This window comes from Branchiostoma floridae, chromosome 18 (assembly GCF_000003815.2).
Source record: "Branchiostoma floridae strain S238N-H82 chromosome 18, Bfl_VNyyK, whole genome shotgun sequence".
Classification (NCBI taxonomy): domain Eukaryota; kingdom Metazoa; phylum Chordata; class Leptocardii; order Amphioxiformes; family Branchiostomatidae; genus Branchiostoma; species Branchiostoma floridae.
Window position 1 is genome coordinate 6,782,896 of NC_049996.1, and position 23,842 is coordinate 6,806,737.

Below are 23,842 nucleotides of genomic sequence, written 5' to 3' on the forward strand. Positions count from 1 at the left end.
GTCAGACACAAATAGGCATTTGATGTATTGGTATGCTCCAAAATAGGGGTGACAATTAAAATTAAATAATTAATGATTAATATTTATTACATTTAAAATAATGATACGTTAATAACTCTTAAACTTGCATTTGTTGTATTTTGATTATCCAGTCTTTATTGTGCCATTTGATACTTCGGTGCAAAAAGATACAACATTTACTTAGTATACTTGTACCCCTTCAAATTAATGGTATATCCCAAAACTGGACGAACTTGCCTGACAGCATTTCTTGCAGACGACTCTGAGCTAATTATCAAAGTAAGAGCAACAGGGTATGTTTACATGGCTGATATATTATAGAGATATACTAATAATGTATTCAGAAGTCGAACAAGCTGTAACAAAGACTAGCACAGAGCAAAACCTCTCTCTCTACGTATAAAACGCTAAAAGGCTTTTGACATATTTTCTTCTTAAAATATATATAACGGGTTATGTTGTTTATGCAGTGTTGGTGTCTACGTGTGTCTGTATTATCCATATACTTTACTTGCTCAGCATAACTCAATAGGCAATGGAAGGATTGTAATGATATTTGTGAGTGGATAGGTCTTTGAGGCCAAAGTATGTGATCAGTTTTGCGCCCTCTAGCGGATGCCATTGTAGTCACAGTAGTGCATAGAATACTGTAACGGGGAGATATTCGGAGTAATAGTCGCAGTTTTATGTTTGCGGCTTGCTCGTGGTACTCTTCACCACAAACGTAAAACAACGGTGAATATTTACACTTTTACAGTAAAACCCTGGTTGGCAGTTTCTACCGCGAACTTCAAAACCACCCGAAAATTTTACATTTTACAGTACCCAGAGAAAAAAGTACAGTAAAAGAAATCAGTGATGTTTTAATTTTATCACGCAAGTCTTATCTTATTTAAATTCATTTTGTTCTGCAAGTACTTTCAATACTGTACTTTTTTTGTAGAAAAATGAATAGACCCTCCGCACCCTCCGTTCCGAATGGACCCGTCCAAAATAAAAACCTCCCATCATGCACTGTTCCCTTATCAGTACTTCCGCCTATCAGTATCAGCTGAGCGGGAACTCCCCACAACAAAACCTACTAAATCTTCTAAATTTATTTCTGCATTTAGACGCCGAATAGACCTTCACAGAGGAACACGGTAGGTAGACTGTTCCTTCTTTACTTGCAGAAGCCAAGGAATGATACAATTTCCCGTATTTCATTTGGAAATGCATGCTTTTATAGCTGTACGATATCTTTGAAGCTTATAACGTTAAAGCTCTCAGTGTATCTGACCACAAAAAATTATATCTACAATTTGTATATGATTTGACCACTGCTATACATTATATTTTACACAACAGCCACGGATATTGTTCTAGACTCCTTTTTTGTTTTCTTGAGGAGATTGATTTAATTTCAAGTAAGGCTACCGGTGCCTTTCTTGCCAGCCGAAGTTTTGTTTACAAAATTCAAAATCAGGCCACTTCCTCTTTTCGCCGGTAGCCCAAAGATTTTTCAGTGGCTAGCCGCTTGCTGGTAAATACTTAGTAACTGTAGTATGTCTTTGTGTTATAGAAGACTATCTTAAAGAAAATGTTAATGTTTAATTTTGCTCCAATTGAAATGGAAGTTTTGCTCCAAACTGAAATGTAATTTACAAACATTTATTGTGCAACAAACAAAGCCAGACTAGTAAGATCGAAACGTTTCTTCATGATCAGATTACAAGGACATAGTGTGAATCGTTTTGAGTTTTCTTTGTCCTTAATGTATTTCTTTAATGTCTTGCATAGTAAATCATAGTTTATACTGCTACCAGAATGAGGAACAAATACTGTTTATAATAAGTGGAAATGCTCACGGTGCCGTCTTATGTCCTGGTTTAACTGTGTGACCTCTTTGGTGTGAACTCAAAACCACTGTGAAAATTCTGCCCAATATAAGCCCCTTTTTCAACCTCCAGCATAAACCACCACAAACACTCCATTTTCTCCCTACCGTGAAGTTAAATCCCCACGAACATTTCCTCTTTTAGTTTAACAGTACAATTGTATTGAGGCATTTTTTTTCTTCCTGCAGGAAAATGTTGGGTAAGCCCCAGTGGGTGCCACTACTGCCATGTTCCTGGAGCTGAGAGACAGAGACAGGACACACTGTATCACTGACATTTGGCTAAAGGATGGTTACCTGCCACAGATAGATGGGGAAGGGCCTGGTCTGGACTTCCAGTTAGAACCTGCTGTGTGGTTTAAGGTAAGACAAGAACAGTACGATAACAGGACAATAACAGTATGGAGACAGGGTATGGAGACAGGTCACACTGTATCACTGACATCTGGCTAAAGGATGGTTACCTGCCACAGATAGATGGGGAAGGGCCTGGACTGGACTTCCAGTTAGAACCTGCTGTGTGGTTTAAGGTAAGACAATAACAGTATGATAACAGGACAATAACAGTATGGAGACAGGGTATGGAGACAGGTCACACTGTATCACTGACATCTGGCTAAAGGATGGTTACCTGCCACAGATAGATGGGGAAGGGCCTGGACTGGACTTCCAGTTAGAACCAGCTGTGTGGTTTAAGGTAAGACAGTAACAGTATGATGACAGGACAATAACAGTATGAAGACAGGGCACGCTGTAAATTACTGACATCTGGTTAAAGGATGGTTACCTGCCTCAAATAGATTGGAAAGGGCCTGGACTGGATTTCCCTTTAGAACCAGCTGTGTGATTTAATGCAAGATAGTAACAGTATGATAACAGGACAATAACAGTATGAAGACAGGGCACAAGTTGTATTACTGAGATCTGGTTAAATAAAGGATGGTTACTTGCTACAATTAGATGGGGATCGGAAGGGCCTGGACTGGACTTCCAGTTAGAACCAGCTGTGTGGTTTAAGGTAAGACAATAATAATATGGTAACAGTGCAATAACAGTATGAAATTCTATGGAAACAGGACACACTGTATCACTGACATCTAGCTAAAGGACAGTTACCTGCCACAGATAGAGTGAAACTAATAAAGTACTGTTTGTCAAGTGTTATGTTCAAATGAAAGTTCTTTATTGCTTGCTGCATTACAATACATCTCAAAGTGGCAGTAGCAGCTGAAATGAAATAAAACCTTCTAAGTAGACATTTTTCATGTACATACATGCATGGCTCGAATTAACCACTTGCGCACCCCCTCCGCGCAAGTAGTTTTCTCCGTGCGCAAGTTGTTCAGAAAGTCAGGTTGCGCGCGGCGCAACTTGATTTTTTGGGGGTAAACAAAACGATCCTCAAGTTACAGGCCCTTTACTAAAAATATCAGAAAATGTACGCCCTGTTTTGGGGATTTACGCCTTTGGTAAGCCCTAATTTTCCGCCGGAAACTTCGCTCGAAGTTCAAAATTTGCCGATTTCGGCATGCAGCCGCCACTTTTCATCTCAAGTCTCACGCCATCTCGCACTAACTCACATCTCGCGAATCGCGAGAGTCGCATCCCATTGGCCGTTTCGGCGTGACGTAGCGTGCCTGGGCGCTGCTATTGGTGGAATATCTAATGTACAAACGCTGTAGAGTAGAATTCGCTGTGTTCGCGGGAAAAAATCACGCAACAAAGCGTGCAACTTTGACAATGTTTACGAAAACTCATCGACTGCCTACCGTCCTTGCTGTACATATATAGGCTTACTTTGGAGAGTTTTTTTTGCTTGTTTGGGACAATTCTGTCGGTGGAATGCGGGAAAAACAACAGCTAGTGTGACGATGACTATACTGGGGAGGGGCGCACGGTAGGCACTGTTCAACGGAGGTCGCAATTTTTTTCACGGTTCTTTGAGATACAAAAATGTATTATTTTTGTTGCAGTCTTCATTTTCAAAAGATTGATAAATGGATGTTGTTTATTGAGAATAGTGCGCTTAATTTGCCCTGCATATTTTTTTGGTGCTATATTTCTTCAACTGAAATTAATAGCTTCTACAGCTAATTTGGAGAAAGTAACAGCTTGGAAGTGGCGCAACCTGAAATGCTGGTGGCGCAAGTTGGTTTTTGATTCAGGTTGCCGCCTGCGCAACCTGGCTGAAAAAAGTATTTCGAGGCCTGTACATGTGAAGTTCAGTTCAGTTCGGTTCGTCCTCATAAAACCATGTAAAATCCGCTACTCAGTAACTATAACATGTGAAATCCCCTTGACTAAGAGGAAGTGTTCCTTTTTGGTAAGACATGATGTCATGACCATGTATACAGACACCTGGGTAATACAGGTATGTACTTCAACTATTTGTCTATCCAGAAGTGCTGGTATCAAACCCACGACTGTGACCTCTTCATCCTACACATGCACTAGTCTTGTGGTTCTGCTATTCAATGCCACAGTTTATGAATATTTTTGACAACACATAAAAAAGCATTGTTGTTGTTTGTTTCAGTTTATTTCTTCCTGATCTTTGTTACTTAAAATGGTGTAAACTTGACCAGGATGTGTAATTTATGGAAATATCAGTACACATTTCGACATCTCCAGGATATGTTTATTTGTGTGTAAACAAAGCAAAGTGCCACTTTCTGGTCACACTGTATATGACGCAGGTGTATGTGTACATTTTGTACATAATGAGTTTCAGATCAATACTATGTATACGTCAGGGCTCTAGCCAGCGTCCGTTTTTCCGTCAATTGACGGAAATTTGCTGCATGTGACGGAAAAATTTTAAAACTAATCCGTCAACCTTGACGGACAAAAATCTGATAAAAGCTCCTTGGTGGAAGCTACAGGCGGCTTGGGGATGCCGTCCACGGTCGTAAAAGCCACACACTGTTTGTTTTGCTATTGTTATGATTGTTGACAATGTGTGTCGGTACCCTTTTGCATACGATAATCTCATTAAAACCAGTTTTTCAAGGTCTTAGTTCAGTGTCTCTAACTCCTGGAATAGTGTTTTTGCGACAATGGGAATTGGCTGACGGAAAAAAATGTCGAGCTGGCTAGAGCCCTGGTATACGTTGATCAATACTTAGTGTTGTATTACTCATTGGACTCTAGTTTTAGTTCCGCTTTTTCCTTTGATGTGGGGAATACAACATATAGCTTAACTTTTAAAAGTCTTAAGTCATTAACTTTTTTAAAGATATTTTTATAATTGGGTAATACAGTATCAAGAGAACTGCCTTACCCCAAAAATAATTAACAAATAAGGCAAGTCTGAAATGAAAATAAGATTGAACCTCTAAATTGATCATAATGATATTTGATATGTGGGTAGATGATGGAAAGACAAAGGTCAAGGTCGATTTTGGGCCCCCTGGTGTGTGACCTTAATACTGCAGCAAAACTTGCCTTTTTGTATCTTTTATCCAGGATATGCTATGATGTTTTGTCGGCAGATTTGTTGTTTGTTGATGCTGGAAGAGGTGATGTAAGTTTGGTCCCCCTAGCAGCTTGCTCTGGAACTGCAGGGGTGGTATTGATAATACATAATTACACAGTTATTTAATGTCAAAGTTTTATTTTTCCAGGTGCTTTTGTTAGAGACTGTAAGAATCAACTGCCATCAGCAGGTGCTGAGATGGGTGACGTACGCACCCTCAAACTGCTCCCCAGAGTCAGCGGTCAACGGGCCAAAAGAAAGTCAGTTCCCTTTCAATTGTTTTATTCATTCATATTACGTAATAACCAACATCAAATTGAATGTACCCAATGTATGTGTATAAAAAAAAACTATAATGAAGCCATTGGAGGGGTCAATGTCATGATTGAAGAAAGGATGGATAAATGAAAGTGCAAGAGAATGATATTTGAAATTCATTGAATAGATGTACAGACAGATATACAGACGCACTGGCAAATAAGGAATGATTGAATGAAGGAATTAATGATACATAACTTTTACTGCAATTCTTTATGAAAACAAACGACAGATGCTTGGCCAGCAAATAGAAGTATGCTTGCAATTATGGATTCTGAATAACCAAAAGAATTATTAAACATGCAAGGTTGCCACCCAAGGAAAGAATTTCTGTTAACTGTATGACAGACAAATTTGTGATATTATGCTTATTTGTAGGTCTCTGAATACAGGTTAAACAAGCCATGATGTTAGTTCCTACTACTAGTTTTTTTTCACTTTCGAATGCAAAAGTGAAATAAGTTGTAGGCACCTGTATTTCGAACATCATGACAATTACTAGTATGTTATCAGTTGAGGATGTTTGCAAAGAAATTACCGTACGGTAACACTAAGGCATTGAGTACTGAATGGTTTCTTTGCACATGCAATTTTGCTTCTGCCAGATGCTTGAAAGCAAACTCTAGCTTTGTAATAATGAGATACATTTAGTAATTATAGATAATTAGATTTCTGAAAGACACTGTCAACATTGTTAATCTAGGCCCACACCTTGAATAAACATTTGAACAGTGTCACAGGGATAAACAAGTCCACTAGCCCTATTGTCCAGGGCAAGTGAAAGTGCTGTTCGGGCAAGTGCATGTCACTTGTCCGATCGGGCAAGTAAGATTTTTCCATTGATTTTAGTGCAATTTTGATATACTTGTTACTTTTTACAGTCATGACATCAAGCAATTGTCTACAGAGAATTCCATTGCTGGAAGTGAAAATGCATATACTAGTAACAGTGACATTTGAATTTTGGGCAAGTGAAAAATTGGTTCGGGCAAGTACATTTTTTATGTGCTTGCCCGATAGGACAAGTGGATTTTAGAAAACTTGTTCAACCCTGGTGTCAGCTATTTTAACTTAAATCAAATGACATCACCATAAATTCCCTACAACATGTGGCTAGGCTTCATGTTCAAGTAGAATATTTCTAACTTGTTTCCTTGTTGAACTTCCTCTTTTCTAGTCTATGGGCCTGGGAGCAGTTATGACTATGATGATGACCAGGACAACTTGTTTGACATTGCAGGACAACTATTAAAGAGAGACTCTTCAACTAGGGAGGTTTGTATAACACATCATTTATATGTATCTATGTGAAATATAGATACATGTATAATCATTATGCTAGAATAACATTCCTGTGTTGTATATTATGTGTACAAATTAAAACGTGCTACAAATGATTGATGATGGTATGATGATTATTGTCATAACACTAAGTTCGAAAACCGCGAACATTAATCCACTGCGAACATTTCTGTATTTACAGTAATTGAAAGGCTCTGATTGGCTGAAGGGTAGTGGCCATGTTGTAACAAAAGCTGTGCATGTATACAGTACTTCATACTAACAGAAAACACTGAAAGAGAAAGAAATTTTTCCTCCACAAGTTCTTTCATATGTCATATTCCATCTCCATCTCTTGTACATTGTGCTTACAGTATAAACAGGACCTGTTCCGACTGTTACACTGCTACGTTCTACCAGTCATCAGGCTGACCCCAGATGACCTGCCACTCATAGACAACATGCTGGAAATGCAGGTAGGTTTCAACTTATTTGCTGAAGCACAAATTTGCTGAAGCATGATGTTTCTGACTTAGGGAGAAGAGATGCTGCTACATTGAACATAGTTCAGTGCCTAGAAGTGGTCAGCCTTGAATTTAGAGCAAACTTGTTAGCAAAGCAGTTAAATTTTATCTTTAATTAGTTAAAAAATTCTGAGTCATAATATGACAATGACAAGAAGGTCCGGCCATAAGATTGCTTCTAAATCTAACAAAGTTTTCTGGATTCTATACTGTTTATTGCACCTATACATATACTGCAATATGTAGCCAGTATTACATGTGCTCCCCTAGTTTATTTATGCGTACCTAATTAGTAGCGGATTAAAGTCCAAAGACCACTAGACGTGTGACCCAGTGCTGTGACAACATCTCCAGTGGTGTCCTGATTCCCACAAAATGATACGTGCTAGTGTGTGTACAACAAATTGTGGGGTTACAATTGTCTAAGTACAGTCTTCAAGGCTTTCGGCTTTATCTCAGCAACCTTTGAAAAGACTGGTACAGTGAAGATCTGACGCAGTGACAGAAAAGACAGCACCTTGGACGCAAGCCAAGAAGTTGAACTATGGCCTCCTTGTGACCAGCGTTTTTCATACCAGCGTTTTTTCCTGGCTTATTTTTAGACGTATGTGATGGGGATTTTTTTTGTACAAACTACTACTGTACTGTATTTCATTCTTACCAAAACCTCAAATAGGTTTTGAATGGTATAGCAGTTTTTTTTGGCCAAGGCCTGTTGGAGTCAGTTTGAACCGTGACATTTTGAAAGTGGGTGGTTGGACAGTATGATGCCAGTGTGCCCCTATCACGTTCAGATGTGCCTGTTGAACGGAGCGGACAACGAACTTCAGCGGCAGTTCCAGGTCACCGATGGGACCAAACGGATCATGAGGGAACACCGCAGCGACTTCGCCAGGAAAGTCGTGAATCAGGTGAGGAAAAGACAATGACAAAGAAATCGTTACAATATCACATATGGTAAAGTTGACCACTAGGCACTACAGTATACAGTGTATAGTCATAGAGTTGTGAATAGATTTTTTTTACATGTAGTGCAAGGAATTCTACATGAACATGTTTGTTTTATACTTGATGACAACATCAACAACAACAAGATTATATGTATCATTGACAAATTGAGACACATCATTTTCTGCAAATTTCCACACTATATCATAACCAACTTTCGGTATTTAGGAACTAGTCAAGAGTAGAGTGCTATTAGCATTTTGTAGAATCTTTGGTTCAACATTTTGTCCTAAATTTTTTCTCCAAAATTGGTATGTCAGATAGGATTCTGTGGTTAACCACCAAGTCAATTTTTTCATTGTTTCTTCTGTGTTTACTTGTTGTACAGACAACTTTGCCCTTTTATGCCTCTAGGGTAATTATAAGGTGTCAGCAACATGTAACAATAGGTGACCTTTCAACTCAATTAGTCATAGGTACCCGTAGTAGATATTCTTCTTTTGACAGTTGTCTGTATAGGCTCAATCTTACCTGACACCTGTCAGAATCGTTCATCGAGTGTCATAAATAATTGTCTGACAGATTTGTATATTGTTCCTTTTTAAGTCAACAATTGCTTTTTTTGATTTTTTTTATTCATTGGTTTGGTTGTTCAGAACACACAGCCAGGGCTGCCCTACTAGCCTATGGCTATTACAGAGGGCTAGCCCTGCTGACAAACACAGAGATAATACATGTACATATGGATTTGGACAGGATACTTATCAGTAACAATTTTCTAAATTCATAAAGGATAGGAATGAAAACAAAAAAGAAGATTAAATTTTGTATATACATGGTGTAGGATGACATATATATCATCTATAATGGAATATTTGCTTCTTCGTCTTCTTCTTCTTGCATTTCAAGTTCAATAAGCTGAAGGCTCTGACATAGGCTTGGGTCAAGGGTATTCTTGTTTATTACAAACAAATGTTGCCAGATTTTTGTAGAAAGGAAAAGGTAAAGGTAGCTCCATATATATACATGTAGCCTTTTTAAAGGTCGCAAGGGCAGTGGGTTGTTATCGACTGTGTGTAGGGAACAGTATTGGAAGGTGGAGCCAGGCTTTTAGCTAGGCATGCGTCAACGCGTCATTTAGACGCACTGTCCTAACAAACATAAGAAATCGGACGCAATACTTTTAAGCAAGACGCCTACGGACGCCCAAATTTTTCCTCCCAGCCTCAGTCAGGGCAAACATATTGTAACAGACACAAAAAAATCTTGGCTGAATTCTACAAAATATGCACCTCAAAATGCAGGAAATAGCATTTCAGAGGGTTATGATTTCAAAATTTTCCGGGGGGGAAACCCCCGGACCCCCTACAATGCTCACGCCGCAGATCACTCCGATTACTTTGGATGCCCTAAAATTAATTCCTAGCTAAAAGCCTGGGTGGAGCCCATCTCTCTTTTCCCACTGTCTTTTACTTTCCCAACCAAAGTCAGGTAGTACTCATTTTTACACCTGGTTGGAGTGACGAAAGTTGTGTTAGGTGCCTTTACTAAGGACACAGTCTAACCAAGATTCATGCCAGAACTCAAACCCATAACCTCTCAGTCTTGTGTAGATGCTAGCCTTGCTCTAACTTAAGCCATTAGATTTTAGAGGCCACCTGAACTGTATAGAATCTCGTTACAAATTTGAATACTGATACTACTACTACTGTCATGTACTAATACTACATGTACTAGATTATTTGAAAATGACCCAGAAAGAGCTGGCTATAGACTTCCACATTCAGGTGACCGTAAGGTCACATTGGCACAGAACAGAAAAGTAGGCCAGTCCTGTTTGCTAGCAGCCTTGGAACTAACACTGCTATCTCCTGACACACATGTGGTTACATTCTTTGAGGTTAGCTTTTAACAGATGCCAAACATGGGGAGAATTTTACATGGACAGTCATGTAGACTCAGAAAGACAGTGTTAAACTCACTTAAAGCATAGAATATAATAATTGACTTCTCGTGTAATGATTATACTTTATTTGTTCATTACAGTGAATGTCATTGTGCAAAGTATTATGTACTTAACAGAAATGATTATTTTTTCCTGTGTCTCATGTTACATGAAAGCTTAAGTCAGGAAATAAAAAGTGACATTGTCAAAGGATAGTTTTGGGATGTTTAGATAATGTTACACAGAGATGACGATGTAAGACTATCAAAAGATCAGGTAGTATTATATTACTACAAATGACAAGGAGTTACTAAGTAAAGTGTATTTTTCCTCAGGAAATATGTCTGAAAGACTACAGTAAAGACTTTCTTGAGGAAGTGAAGAAGGGACTGGATGATGACATCACTATAGTTAGAGAAAAGGTGGGACAAATATTTTTTTTCCTCAAACAGATCTAAATTTGAATCCATCTCACGACCCTTCAGCTAAGTATTGGAGTACACTACATTGTTCTCAATGATTTTTATTCTTGATTGTCCCTGCATGCTGTATCTTTGCTAGCAAAGTCTCACTGTGTTGATATATAATCTGAGTGTGGTTTCATTTCTCAGTTAACCGACATCTTTTTATTATGTTTCCCAGAGGACAAAACCTTGGGACTTTCTGTTCTGCATTTGTGGGCATGTTTTGGTAAAGAAGCAGGGCTAGTAATCAGTGCCGCGGCAAGGGTGGTGGGTGTTGGTTGGATTCGCGTAATTAAAAAGTTGCTACGAAGAAAATTTAGCGGCTGAATCGTGACCGTTAAAACCGCTGCATTCTAACATTCTGCATTTTCACGAAAATGTTGCCTCTCTAGTTTCACACTGCAAGCCTCCCTCAATAAGACATATGGTACCACAAAAACTATTAGTTTCTGTTTCGAACTATTATTCAGCCTATAACACAGACCATTCTCACTGCTGTGGTGTCTTGTGGGTTTGAAGGCTCACGTTACACAAAGTTCACAAAGAAATTTGCAATTAGTAAATACACAATAGTATACCTTGAATACACACCAAACCTGTCTAATATTATTTCAAGAATTATGCAAAGTTAACATGAATAAAAGAAATGCCTTGACAAGATGTTTTCTTTGGCAGTTGTTTTTGTACTCAACAATAGGGCTATTCTCAGACTGCACTGATTGATACATGAATTTCTATAAGTAGTATTACTCTTGTTTTCAGCTTAATGATGTTCAGAAGAAAGTCAACCAGGCTAAAGAGGACTTGAAGAACCTTAAAGTTGATGGGAACTTCTTAGAAAGGTGAGTCATGATTTATTATCTACAAGTTGGTAATACTGTAAATGCATTTAAGTTCGCGGGGATTTCATTTCGCGGTAGCGGGTAAAAGGACTTTTTGCGGTGGATTTAAGTTTACGGTAACACCATAGACTGCAGTCTAATACAATAATAGAAAAATGTTCGCGGTGGTTTTAAGTTCGCGGTGAAGTGGTCACCGCGAATACCGCGAACATTAATCCACCGCGAACATTTCTGCATTTACAGTACTCTCATTTACCTGTGTGATTTAGAAAATAGTCTTAAATGTTCTTCATCAGGTCAGACTGTTTGCTATGATACCCTGTACATTAAATATTTGCACTTTGTTATTACATCAAGTGTGCATAATTCAACTTCTAGAGTTCGAGAGACCAGAGATGGCATCAAGACCCACCTTGAAGTGTTACTTAGAGGGATGGCTGAAATAAAGAACTTCCTCGAGCTCCGGAAGAAGAAACGATCAAGTAAATGGATGGTGAGTGGCTAGAACTTTATACATGTACATTGTATGTCTTATTATACAGCTACTTTAGCCGCCCTTCCTTGTCTTCTTGTCTTCCTTCAGAAGTTCTATCATAGACATTTTGAAAATACTGCATATTTGTATCTGACTTGCACTGATTGCTATATTTTGTTCCTTTGAATCTGTGTTCTTCGTGTAGTTACTAGTTGAGTTCCCATACTATTATTAGGTTTTATACATTTAGCCATTCTTGTCAGACCCTGTTTTTCATGATTGTATATTGTCAGTTAGGTTAACATGATTTTTGAATCTCAAATAAGGATTATAGTGACTGTACTAAAACTGTTTGTGTCATGCAGTATTATATGTAGTAACTGCATTGCTGCATGTTTGTATTTTGAGTCATGGGCATTGTATACATTATACATTTTGTACAATCATGTACATGTACCTTGCTTCTTCATATTCTTAATCTAAACTCAGTTTTTCAGTGCTCTTTTCTCTCTCTCTTTTTTTTCTGATGCCTAACAATAGGATGAAGACTTAGAGGTAATGTTAGGTACTGTCATACGAGTGCTTGTTACACATAGTCCATGCCGTAACATTTTAAAAAGGTACTATACTCGTCTGGAAAGTGCACTAAGCGTAAGTTGCTAAATACGGACATGTAGTTATTCTCATGATAAGACACGGGCTGAAACAGAGAACTGATATCCACTAAAGTCCACTGATATGCAGATTAATCTTATTTTTCATCAATACACTGTCAGTCAATCCTTTTTAATATTTAAGAATTACTCCACATATGAAAGCCAGAAATCTTTTCAATATCCAGTTATTTCATGAGTCTCTAGATGTAGGACATTTTGTTGATACAAGACTTTAAGCCTTATATTATAATGTATAGTGAAGCATACTTGTGTTGCATTTACACAGTCATTTCGAACAGGTACATGTACCTTTTAGTTCCTCATACCATTTCAGGAAGTGAAACATGTTATTTTACTTTGAATTCCTTCCTTGCCTTTTCCATCCATCCAACCATGCCTCTCAGGAGTCAGTGGAAGAAGTAGACTATGAGTGGGAGGTACACAAAGAATTGGTCGTTTCACATCATGCATTTACCATTTTTCAGCATTTTATTAGTGACTTTATTTTGCTAGAAATCACGCTCTTTTTTTGTACAGCAGTTGTGATGGGCACTGAACAGATATTGCCTTTTTTATTGCCATATTGTTTGACAGCAAAGCTACATGACATTCAAAGTATATGTTGGGAAAGTTGCATGTGATATATCACGAAAAAGACATATGTCTACTAGGACTGTGTACCTAGATGCAATTATAATAACTGTGCCCATACCTGTAGAATAATGTTTATGTGCAAGTACCTGTACCTGTACAAACTAAATCACTACTACAAACGTATTAGCAAACACCACAATTTTTAGACAAAGATGACAATTTTGATAATGATAATCTGTCTTATCATAACATTGTACATTATGCTCAAACATGTTTGGGTTTAGTAACAATGTTGTTATATTGTGAAAGGAACTACACTCTCTAAGATAGCATTAACTAGACTCTTTGTTTTTTTAACTGAAATAATGCTATCAGGGTGAGGACTTTGAGGACAAGGTAACTGAGTAAAAAAAGGTGTTGTAATTAGAATAATGATTATTGTTGTGATGTGTATCGTACACTGCACAGTCCTGTTGGTGATAATGTGATGCACTTTGCAGTTTCTACATCAATCCATTGAACTACAGTACAAGTTGTTTTTCTGTTGTGACTCAGTTTCTTGTGCTTGACAATGTGTAGCAGGCACCAGAATAGCCTTGTACACTGTACTGTAAGTAATATATATCCCTTTGCACTGTACATGCCTTCTACCTTCCCGTTATTGAGTTATCTAACTGGAACTACACTAACCTTTTGCCTATCCATTACTGTACAGTTCAATTTATTTTGTAAGTACTTAATATGAACATGTACCTGGACACTACAGGAAATTGTATGATGATTATGCTACAGTATTTGACATGTCATTTACAGTGAAATAATGAAAATTTAACTTTACATTAATTGTTTGTGTTTTTTGTCCTATGTTCATACAGAGGAGAGCCCCGCAGATAGAGTCAACCTTCCATTCTGCACAGGAACAGTTAGGGGAACAGAGGGAGAAGCAGAAGTCTTTGTTGGACAAAAAGGTAGAACTCTTTCCTATGAAACTTTAAGTAGATATTAACATTAGGGTACCTACAATGTACATGCACATTTGATAAGAATTGGCACTTACTACATGTATGCAAGTTCAAACATTTTGGTAAATTCTGAGTTTGAATATACTGAAGATGTACCTTCTACCATTATATTATTGACTAGCAACTTGAGTTTAAGTTTCGACCAATGGTATGTCTTGTATGATTATTTTTCAGTTGCTCCTTGTCAGTGTGAAAGAGGCTCTGCGGTTGGCTATCAGTGACCTCCATGAAGACAAGGACACAGCTGGACTGGAAACAAGTGTGATGGGAGGGGCCAGGGCAACCGATGGTAAGTACAAGTAAACATGTGGAACTATAGGAAATTAACGGTACTTGGTTGCACCCACTTTTGAGGTAGAGGTGTTTGTTATACATACAAATGTACATGTAATAGCTTTACTGTCACAGTTATGCTATTGATGTTGTAGGCTTCTGTGTTTGGTTCATGGATATACTGTACTTTTTTCCTTCATGAATGTGTGTTTACATGTACCTGAACTGTAAGCCATCAAATTCTTTGAATGCCTCAAATAGTCACTATTTTTGAATATGTCGACATGCATGTAGTAGATACTGCAGTGTTCTTGTATGTAAGATGAAGACAAGGAAAAACTAACTGGTTATATTGTACCAAATTTCTGTGCCTTGAATTTCAAGTTTAAGAAATTAGTAAATGCTCATCTGCTTAGACTAGTGTAAGATAAAGTAATACAACTTTATCCTGAGTGTTGTTCTGTTTCTGTCTTCTCTGTCTGTCTCTCTCTGCTTTCTTGTCTGTTGGCACCCTTTAGACTCACTTAATCCTCTGCAGTCTGGTATGTCAGTCTTCAAACTTCACTTGTACACTTGTTCAATGATTATAGTAGTCTGCATTTCTTTTCACTGTTTTCCCTCTTGCCACTCACCTTTTAACAAAATTATGACAAAAACATGATGATTCTATACAATGATAAAAAAGAAATAACAAAAACACTGCGCTGCTATTGATATTTGATGCATGCAACTTTAATGATATTCTTGTTCTCTTATTTTCTAGTTCTAGAGTCTTCTACATGGAGCACATTGGGTGAGAGAGTTTCTAAGGTGAGATATTTTCTTTCTGCTATATACAAAATGTAAAGGAATAGATTGTTCGCTAACACTGTGTACAGCTGCCACCTAGCTGTCTGTGGTAGTACTGCAGGTAATCATGTACATATAATCTTCACCCTTGGCCTTCCACCTACTAGCTATAGTATTCCAGATAATGCACACGGGTGGTAAGACATTTTCTTTTCAGCATAAAGGAATAGATTGTTGTCTAACACTCACGGTGGTCACGTTGCTAGGGTATTATCCGCGTTGCCAGGCCAGAGTGCTCCGCCCACAAGCCGGCCCGCGCGAGCCGTGGCGGTGTGAAAAAAACAACACAAATTTCATCCAACATAACGCACGATATGATTATCACATCAGGAAAAAAATATATGCTCACGAAAATTACATTAGTTCGCCTTAAAAATATCTCAATTATTTGGGATGACCATGTGCAAAACGCTTCAAATCGCCCGCTGTTCCATGTGCGTATTGGAGGTCGTTTTAGGTCACTGAACTTTGAACTTTGAATTTAATGCTCTATTTTACGCACCAAGCAAAGCTTTGACCTATGCTTTAGACTTTAGGACCTCTAAGAATATTCCACCTTATGCAGTTTTAAGTGTCTACGACATTTTAGCTAATTTTGTCACATTTTCACTACGTTTTGTCCCATAGTTCCACAGCGATGGAAGAGAATCGATTGATTTTTCTCCAAGATGGCGGCGATAGTTTTTTCTTCACGATGAAGTTTTTTTGGTCAGCTTAAGTGTAAACTATCGGTAGATATGGCTCAAAATACGAATTGTACGTTTTGTTCAGATTTTCACGTGGAAGAATGTCTATGCTCTAGACTTATAATTAGGTTGTCGGCGAACATCAGAGCGGTTTGTTCTTGCCTCCGTACGTTCTTACAACAACAACTTACCTGGGACGGCAGGGATATGGAAATGAACTGGCGTGGCCCCATTGTTGTCGTCCCGGGCGCGAAATTTGAGAGAGAATCGGCTGTAGCAAATTATTTGTACAGTTTGTTGTGTCTGCAAGATTTAAGCTACCAATAATTCTACAAGATCTTTAGTGCACTTTCGCAGCTGCACTTTCTCCCATAGTTAAGATTATTTTAGAAATTTTGAACGAGGTCCCAAATAGTAAAATGGCGTCTTTTGTAAACAAAAGAGAAAACCGGTTTCATCCGGTTCCGCTGTCAGGTAACAACACTACATATCTGACCAAGGACTTGATCTGACCCCCTACTTCACAAAAGTTTGATCTACTACTGTGCTTCTTTGATAGTTTCTTTGTAGTATTGAACCGTTTTCATTTTTCTACCAAGGGCGTCAAAAGTTGAGTTTTTTCCTCTAGCGTATGCAAGCCGATAGCACATCAAACGCTTGGGTGTGTAATGTTACGAAGCCTACTGAATTGCGAACTGCAGATTCTGTTACAAAATTCACGGCAATATGAAATTGTTTCTACAAATAGCGGAGAACGAAGTTTTTTTTCTTCATTTTTTAGTTATTTTGTAGGACAGGACTAGACACGCCGGTTCGTGAATCTTTATTTGAAGACGCACTTTGTCGAGAAGTCAATGTGCATTACGTTCTCCCGTGTGCGGTAAGCTTCCGTGCAAATGTTCAAAATATAGATTTCACTTCACCAAGAAACTAAACCGGTGTTCTGTCGTTCAATTGTGTGTGTGTGTGTGTGTGTGTGTGTGTGTGCGTGTGGAGTGAGAGAGAGAGAGAGAATATTAGACTTCCGTAGGAAAGGCCGGCTTGTGTTTATATTACGGGCGGGAGGGCGGGCTCTACGCCGCCCCCGCTGAATCTTGCAGATGCGCCCGGCAATGGCGGTCACGGTAAGTTGGGTGAATTTTCATGGTATTGCGGTTGCTATGCTTTCGTCCGTGTTACCATGCGTTTTATTACTACTTCAAATCCATTCTATAGTATAAGGTATAATCTAAACAAAGAAAATTGCGGGGCAAAGGACGCCAGTTTAAAGTTTACCATGTAATGCCCAGCGTACTACCGATATCGATACATTCGCCACGTCAAGCGCTGGTATGGACCTAGTTCATTTACAGAATGACGAGAATATAAGGAGTTTGTTATTTGAGAGAACACGTTTATCAAAACACGTAGGTTGCAATTGCGTGTGTGTGTGTGTGTAAAAAAAGGCAAGGATAATTGTCCGGGTTGTGTCTGTAAACGATGGCCACTGCTCCGTCCCAAGCGTGACCCGGGAGTGACGGTAACTCCTTCGATCTTTGCTCACCTAAGGTTTAGTTTTAGCATGTTGGGTGAATATGATATATAGACAAATATATAGTTCAGAAAGAATTAAAACGGTGGTTTCAATGCCGAGCTCCAGCGTGAGAATGACCGACAGAAAAGGTCAGGTATTGTTAACTTGGTACGTGGAGAACAATGGGGGCGGAGAAAAGACGCGCATATCAAAGGAGCAAGTTCGCGTCAAAAAATAGCTCCACTTGGAGCGACCAAAACAAACGTAATCCCCGCCTACAATGGCGTAAACCAATCAGCTATTGTTGCCAGTAGTGAAATGGATGATTGACATTGATTTCCTCATCCATATGCATGATTTGCGAGTGAGGATTTTTGATAGCCTTTTTGACCACCGTGACTGTGTGCTACTGCCACCTAGCTGTCTGTTGTAGTAATGCAGGTCATGTAATCTTCACCCTTCCACCTACCACAGATAGTGCACACGAGTGGAGACCCAATAGCAGAAGAACACAAGGCATTCTGTTCGTGGGTGGTGAAGCTGTGTCAGGCTGGGTCGGCTGAAGAGGAGCTACGACATCTCAATGTCAGCTTCCAGAGAGTAAGTTCTGTAAATAAAGGAACTGGATTTATCAGCATTTTGATTTCTACTTAGATAAAGTTGTGGTGTGTTTACATGTACTGTTGGTTTTGAAGTGTGATCAAACATTTTGCATGCAATCTTATATCAAGTGTGTAATGACATTGAAAGAAGTTATGATTGTATAATTATGAACAGTGTATGGCATATAGATGTAGCTACAGTCACTGTTTTATACATTGCACTGACACAAACATAGCCATGTACGTACTCAATGCAGCTTCCATTGTAAGCTAATGTATATATTGTAGGCTGTGTACAGATACCACCCAGCAATCTATACTGGAAGTGCACATATTCATTGTTCTACAACGTACATGGTCAACTATGCTTTTGTGTGTCCTGCTCCACAGTACAGACCTGTCCCTGTCTATGCACCAGACCAGGCTAGCCTGCCACCTAGCAGTCTATTGTAGAAGTGCAGGGCAGTTATTCATTGTTCTAGATGGTCTAACATAAAGAAATGTTTTTGTCTGTCCTGTTCCAGAGCACAGACCTGTCCCTGTCCATGCATGAGGCCAGACTGAACAGTAGTTCCAGCTCTGACGATGAGTTTGTCATCATACATGACATGGACGTGGACCCTAACGAGAACTGTGTGCGCAGACTCAAGACGGAGATACACAAACATTTCAGGAAGGTCTGGACATTTGTTACTTGAACACAGCTAGTGTACACTACACATCTATTTTGTGATCATATCAGGGATAAACAAGTCCACTAGCCCTATAGTCCCGGGCAAGTGAAAATGCCAATCGGGCAAGTGCATGACCTACCCCACTTGCCCGATCGGACAAGTTAGCTTTTCTCCATTGAGTGAGATTTTGATGTACTTGGTACTTTTCAAAGTCATGACATCAAGCATTGATTAACACGGAAAATAGAGCCAATAACAAAAATTCCATTGAAGGCCATGAATATACATAGAAAAATGTCATTTAGATTTCGGGCAAGTGAAAAGTTGGTTCGGGCAAGTAAATTTTTTAAGTACTTGCCCGATAGGACAAGTCAATTTTAGAAAACTTGTCCAACCCTGCATATGCATAAAGTACTGTGAAAATTTACGTATAGTAAAGTCTAGAAATTTCTTCCTTAAACACAGTCAGTGTACACAATGTGTATAATGTTTTTATTTTATGATCGTATTCATGTTGCAAGTACGCAGTGAAACTAAAATGCTTAAATGTAGTATACATGTATGGCAGCTCAACTTCACATTGATTCAGAAGTTTGTTTTAACTACCTTTGCCAGTACTTTTCAATCCTTATAAATCATACTGCATTTATCATATACATGCAGTAAGAAGTTCTCAAATTACATGTAGCTACATTGTATAGTAGATCTACATGTATGTATTTTTATGATGTATTTCATAGACTTTACATTACTTGCAATAACACAAATACCAGTGGAGCCCCAGGCAACGAGTACTCAGATGTTGTGAATGACACAATCATTGCAAAATTTTGTCAGTTGTAATATTCATTTCTCTGTTTATTTCTTACAGATTACCAAGCGTATTGCAGAGCGAGAGTTGAAGCCCAACGATGTACACTTTGTGAGGAAAGTCTGGCTGTACTATGAGATGTGCTTTTTCTCAGAGACTATGGAGGCCATTACTGCACTGTATGAGGTACATGTAGGGCCTTTTTTTTCCTTGTAGAAATCCATTATTCTTCTCAAGAAAGAATAACACCTTTTATGTTGATATACATGTAGGTTAGACATCCAGGTAATAAGATTAACTGTACACGAAAAAGTAATTACTCAAGCAACTGGATTGATGGTTTTGGAAACCAAACCATTTCCAAAAATCCAGTTGCTTGTCAATGAGTAACTACTCTTTGGAATAACACCTTTTATTTCTGCACACTTACATGTAAAATGATGCATTGTAACATTACATGACATATTCATCCCATATTTAATAACTTTGTATTGTGATTTAAGTGTTTGAGTAGTGCCACACCTCAAGCATGTTAAAGAACCCACAGCACTTATCGAAAAGAGTAGGGATCCTTTCAGGTGTGAGTGGTTCAAAACCTACAGTCCTTTGGCCACACATATGGCAATTATTGTCGTATAGAAGTCACCTGAGTGGCGCCGAATGGCAGCTCGCTCCACTGACCAGACCCTTGTGATTTAGCCCCGAGTTTTAAGTCAGCTCATCCAATAATAACTGCATAAAGAGCTTGAGGTGGTCACTAGTACAGGTTTGACTGTTACAGTCACTGTCAGTAGTAATATTTTCCATTTCTCTATTCCTCCCAGCTTGCCTATGGAGAAGAAGTCCAACAGCTGTGCACGGCGCTGGAGAGGCTCCGAGTCTCGGACATGGAGATTCGCGACAGCTGGATTCTCTCGCTCTTCCCAGAGATCGTTAACACGGAGGAGGGCAGCGAGACTGAGAGCGCCGGCGACCTGACCACGCCCACCAGCGGGAACAGTAGCGGTGACGACAACGATAAACAGTCGGACGGCGACAGTCTTTCAGAAACCGCACATCTGCAAAAAGATGCATCACTGAATAACAAGGATGCAACTGTATCTACAGCATCAAACAACAAAAAATTTGAAATTAGAAACTCAGAAAACAACCAAGATATCCCCCAAGAGGAAGAATCTCAAGAGACAACAAATGATGATGCCTTGTCTTTAAGAGATGAAGATGAGATCGTCTTGAGTCCTCGCATCTCCCAACAGCTTCAGAGGCCGCCTTCTTACGAGTATAGACTCAACTATGTCAGTCTGGATCCAACTATCAATAATGAAGACATAGAGGAAGCTGTAGAAGTGACGCAAAACTCTATGGAGACAATTGCAACAACTGAAGAAGAGGAAGATACAAGTTATAGGGATAGAAATGTATCGCTTGCTTCCATCAATGAAATTGATGTGGAGATAGGAAAGGATGAAGCTGTTGTCATGGCAGTAGCCAATGAGGATGAAGATACCAAGAGTCATGACTGTAGAACTCCTATGGCAGAGAGTGCCTGTGAGTCTGACTTGGAAGCTGTTCGAGTCAGGTTGAATTTCAAAAATTTGGGAAACCAAAGTCATGATTTGAGTTCAGACTCTGGTCTTGGGGCCTCTTCTGTGTTTGGTAACAACAATAGTGATTACAGAAATAACGGACAGGAAAGTGCCTTACCGTTAGTTGTTGACCAACAAGAAGATGCTACAACTCCAAAGGAACGTTTCAGAGAACGAACCACAGCACTGGACAGAAAGGATGTTGTGCCACCCAAAAGGAGTAGAACAGCTCTCCCCACTAACCTAAAAATGGTCCCGCGAAAAGACAGCGAGGAAGCGTTAAACCTCCTTCAGATGGTACAAGCGAGGAAGGAAAGGAACGCGAGGTGTCGGAGGTCGACGCACTTCTACACAGCAATCGACACGTTCAGCGAGGTGCTTCGGGAAGCCACGCCCCTGCGGAAGCTCCAAGCTCTGTCCAAGAGTCTGAGGGACATTAATGAGAGGGTGGGGCAGCTCAGGACAGTACAGGGAGAAGGTAGAAAGTTTGGGCTTGCTTATCGTAAAATGTTGTCAAGGTTAATTTTTGTAACTACAACATGTAGTAGTTTACAACTTAGTAACACTATAAAACCCAATCATGTTGCCATTAAGTATATGCCAAATAACAAGTTACTCATGCATCTGGATATGATTGAAAATCATATATAACTGGAAAATTTCCAAAATCATAAGTTGCATGATTTTCTGTTATTTAGCACATATTGCAATGGATGGAAGAATAGATGGATGGATGGATAGATGGATGGATGGATGAAAGGATTGAAAGAAAGGAAGGATAGAAGGATAGATTAATGGACCTCATGGATTGAAAGAATAGAAGGATTGAAAGAATGGAAAGATAGATTAATAGATGGAAGGATTGATGGATGGATGGGAGAATGGATGGAAGGATTGAAAGAATGGATGGATGGAAGGATTGAAAGAATGGATGGATGGAAGGATTGAAAGAATGGGTGGATGGAAGGATTGAAAGAATGGATGGATGGAAGGATTGATTAATGGAAGGATTGATAGAAGAGTGGATTAATGGGTGGATGGATAGATGGAAAGGATGAGGATAGGTAAGAAGTCAATACTAGTTATATTTATTGGTATTACTGTTTTTAACCAAATGTTGACATTGCCATTTTGTTGTTAACCCTTCCAGACAGCCATCCTCTGGGCTGTGATGACCTGGTGACCATCCTGATGCTGGTCCTGCTGGAGTCCCACATCCCCACGGTCCTGTCCCTCTACACACAGCTCAGGCTGCTCGAGGACCTCATGGCGCCCTTCCTGGAGACGGGTTGCCATGGTTACGCACTGGTGCAGTTCCAGATGGCCCTGCAGTACCTCCAGTCAAAAGTCTGAGGGCGCTGTTGTACTGTCCCTCTACACACAGCTCAGGCTGCTGGAGGCATGGCACCCTTCCTGGAGACAGGCTGCCATAGCCCTGCAGTACCTCAATCAAAAGTATGAGGGCGCTGCTGTACTGTGTACATCAAGTCTGGGACAGACTATGAAGAATTGGGAGAGGTTAACTGTTGTGAATATTATGTTCCGAACTTGGTTGTTTGGTTGGTTTGTAAGTTTGTTTTTTAATACATCCTGGGAGCACTCCACAACTATGAAATGTTGCGGTATGCTGAAGACCAATATTTTTCTGATGTTCATAATGAAGGTGTTTTAGATACATTTTCAGGTGTGCCTGTTTTACAGAGGGACCATTGAAGACTGCTCTTAAAAATCCCCACACAACTTTTTTGCTTTAGTAAGTAGCAGTGAGTCAAATACAAATTGTCATAAGATTACCAGTGAGGTTATGCCAGAACCAACCATCAATAAGCTAAGGGTATGCATTAGTTTCCCCACCACATAGCAGCTAAATTTGATACGACACACTCAAGACTTTTTTTGTTTGTTTGCATTGCATACCTTGGGTAAACCATCTCATGGCATAACATACCAGGTTGTACTGAACAGTACAAGCCATATGTTTGACCCATTTTAAGGTATATACAATGCTGTAATGTACAATGTACTTGGACTTAAGCATCTGATCCACCCACACCAGAAAGGACCCCTGCTCTTGAGGTGTGTTACTCAAACACGGAGCCGCTATTTAATGTCCTATTTGAGAGTCCCAGTCCCAAACTAAAGTTAGGCACTCAGTATTGAATGAGAAAATGGGTGTTAAGTGTCTTCAATGACACAACATGTCTTTTAGGTATTCAAACCCAGACACTTCATATTCTAAGCCAATAACCCTGACCACTAGATTACACGTGCCTTGCCATCTGTCTCATTATTCATGCATGTTTGCAGAGTTCAATAACCTTACAAACTTTGACCCTGTTTGGGAGAAGACTTTCTGCAGAAGACCCACTAAGCAAAGATCACTACAATTACGTTTCATGCTTAGGTC

The 23,842-nt window shown here is 39.3% G+C and overlaps 1 protein-coding gene across 4 annotated transcripts; it reads left to right on the forward strand.

The window, feature by feature from the left end:
- The first annotated feature begins 1,032 nt into the window (after nt 1-1,032).
- On the forward strand, nt 1,033-23,226 carry LOC118406200. Of its 4 annotated transcripts, XM_035806104.1 has the most exons (18): nt 1,033-1,163; nt 2,087-2,173; nt 2,341-2,427; nt 5,521-5,632; nt 6,868-6,965; nt 7,346-7,447; nt 8,290-8,406; nt 10,724-10,810; nt 11,615-11,694; nt 12,073-12,187; nt 14,295-14,387; nt 14,616-14,730; nt 15,478-15,524; nt 18,237-18,362; nt 18,889-19,041; nt 19,910-20,035; nt 20,674-21,913; nt 22,586-23,226. In XM_035806104.1, exons 2-18 carry the CDS (start codon nt 2,126-2,128, stop codon nt 22,786-22,788), a joined length of 2,949 nt encoding a protein of 982 aa, XP_035661997.1. In that variant the 5' UTR covers nt 1,033-1,163; nt 2,087-2,125; the 3' UTR covers nt 22,789-23,226. The 4 variants fall into 4 exon arrangements, with proteins under 4 accessions (XP_035661997.1, XP_035661996.1, XP_035661998.1 ...); XM_035806103.1 differs by lacking the exon at nt 2,341-2,427 and having other exon boundaries at nt 2,087-2,260; XM_035806105.1 differs by lacking the exon at nt 2,341-2,427 and having other exon boundaries at nt 1,054-1,167; nt 2,087-2,260.
- Nucleotides 23,227-23,842: the final 616 nt, after the last annotated feature.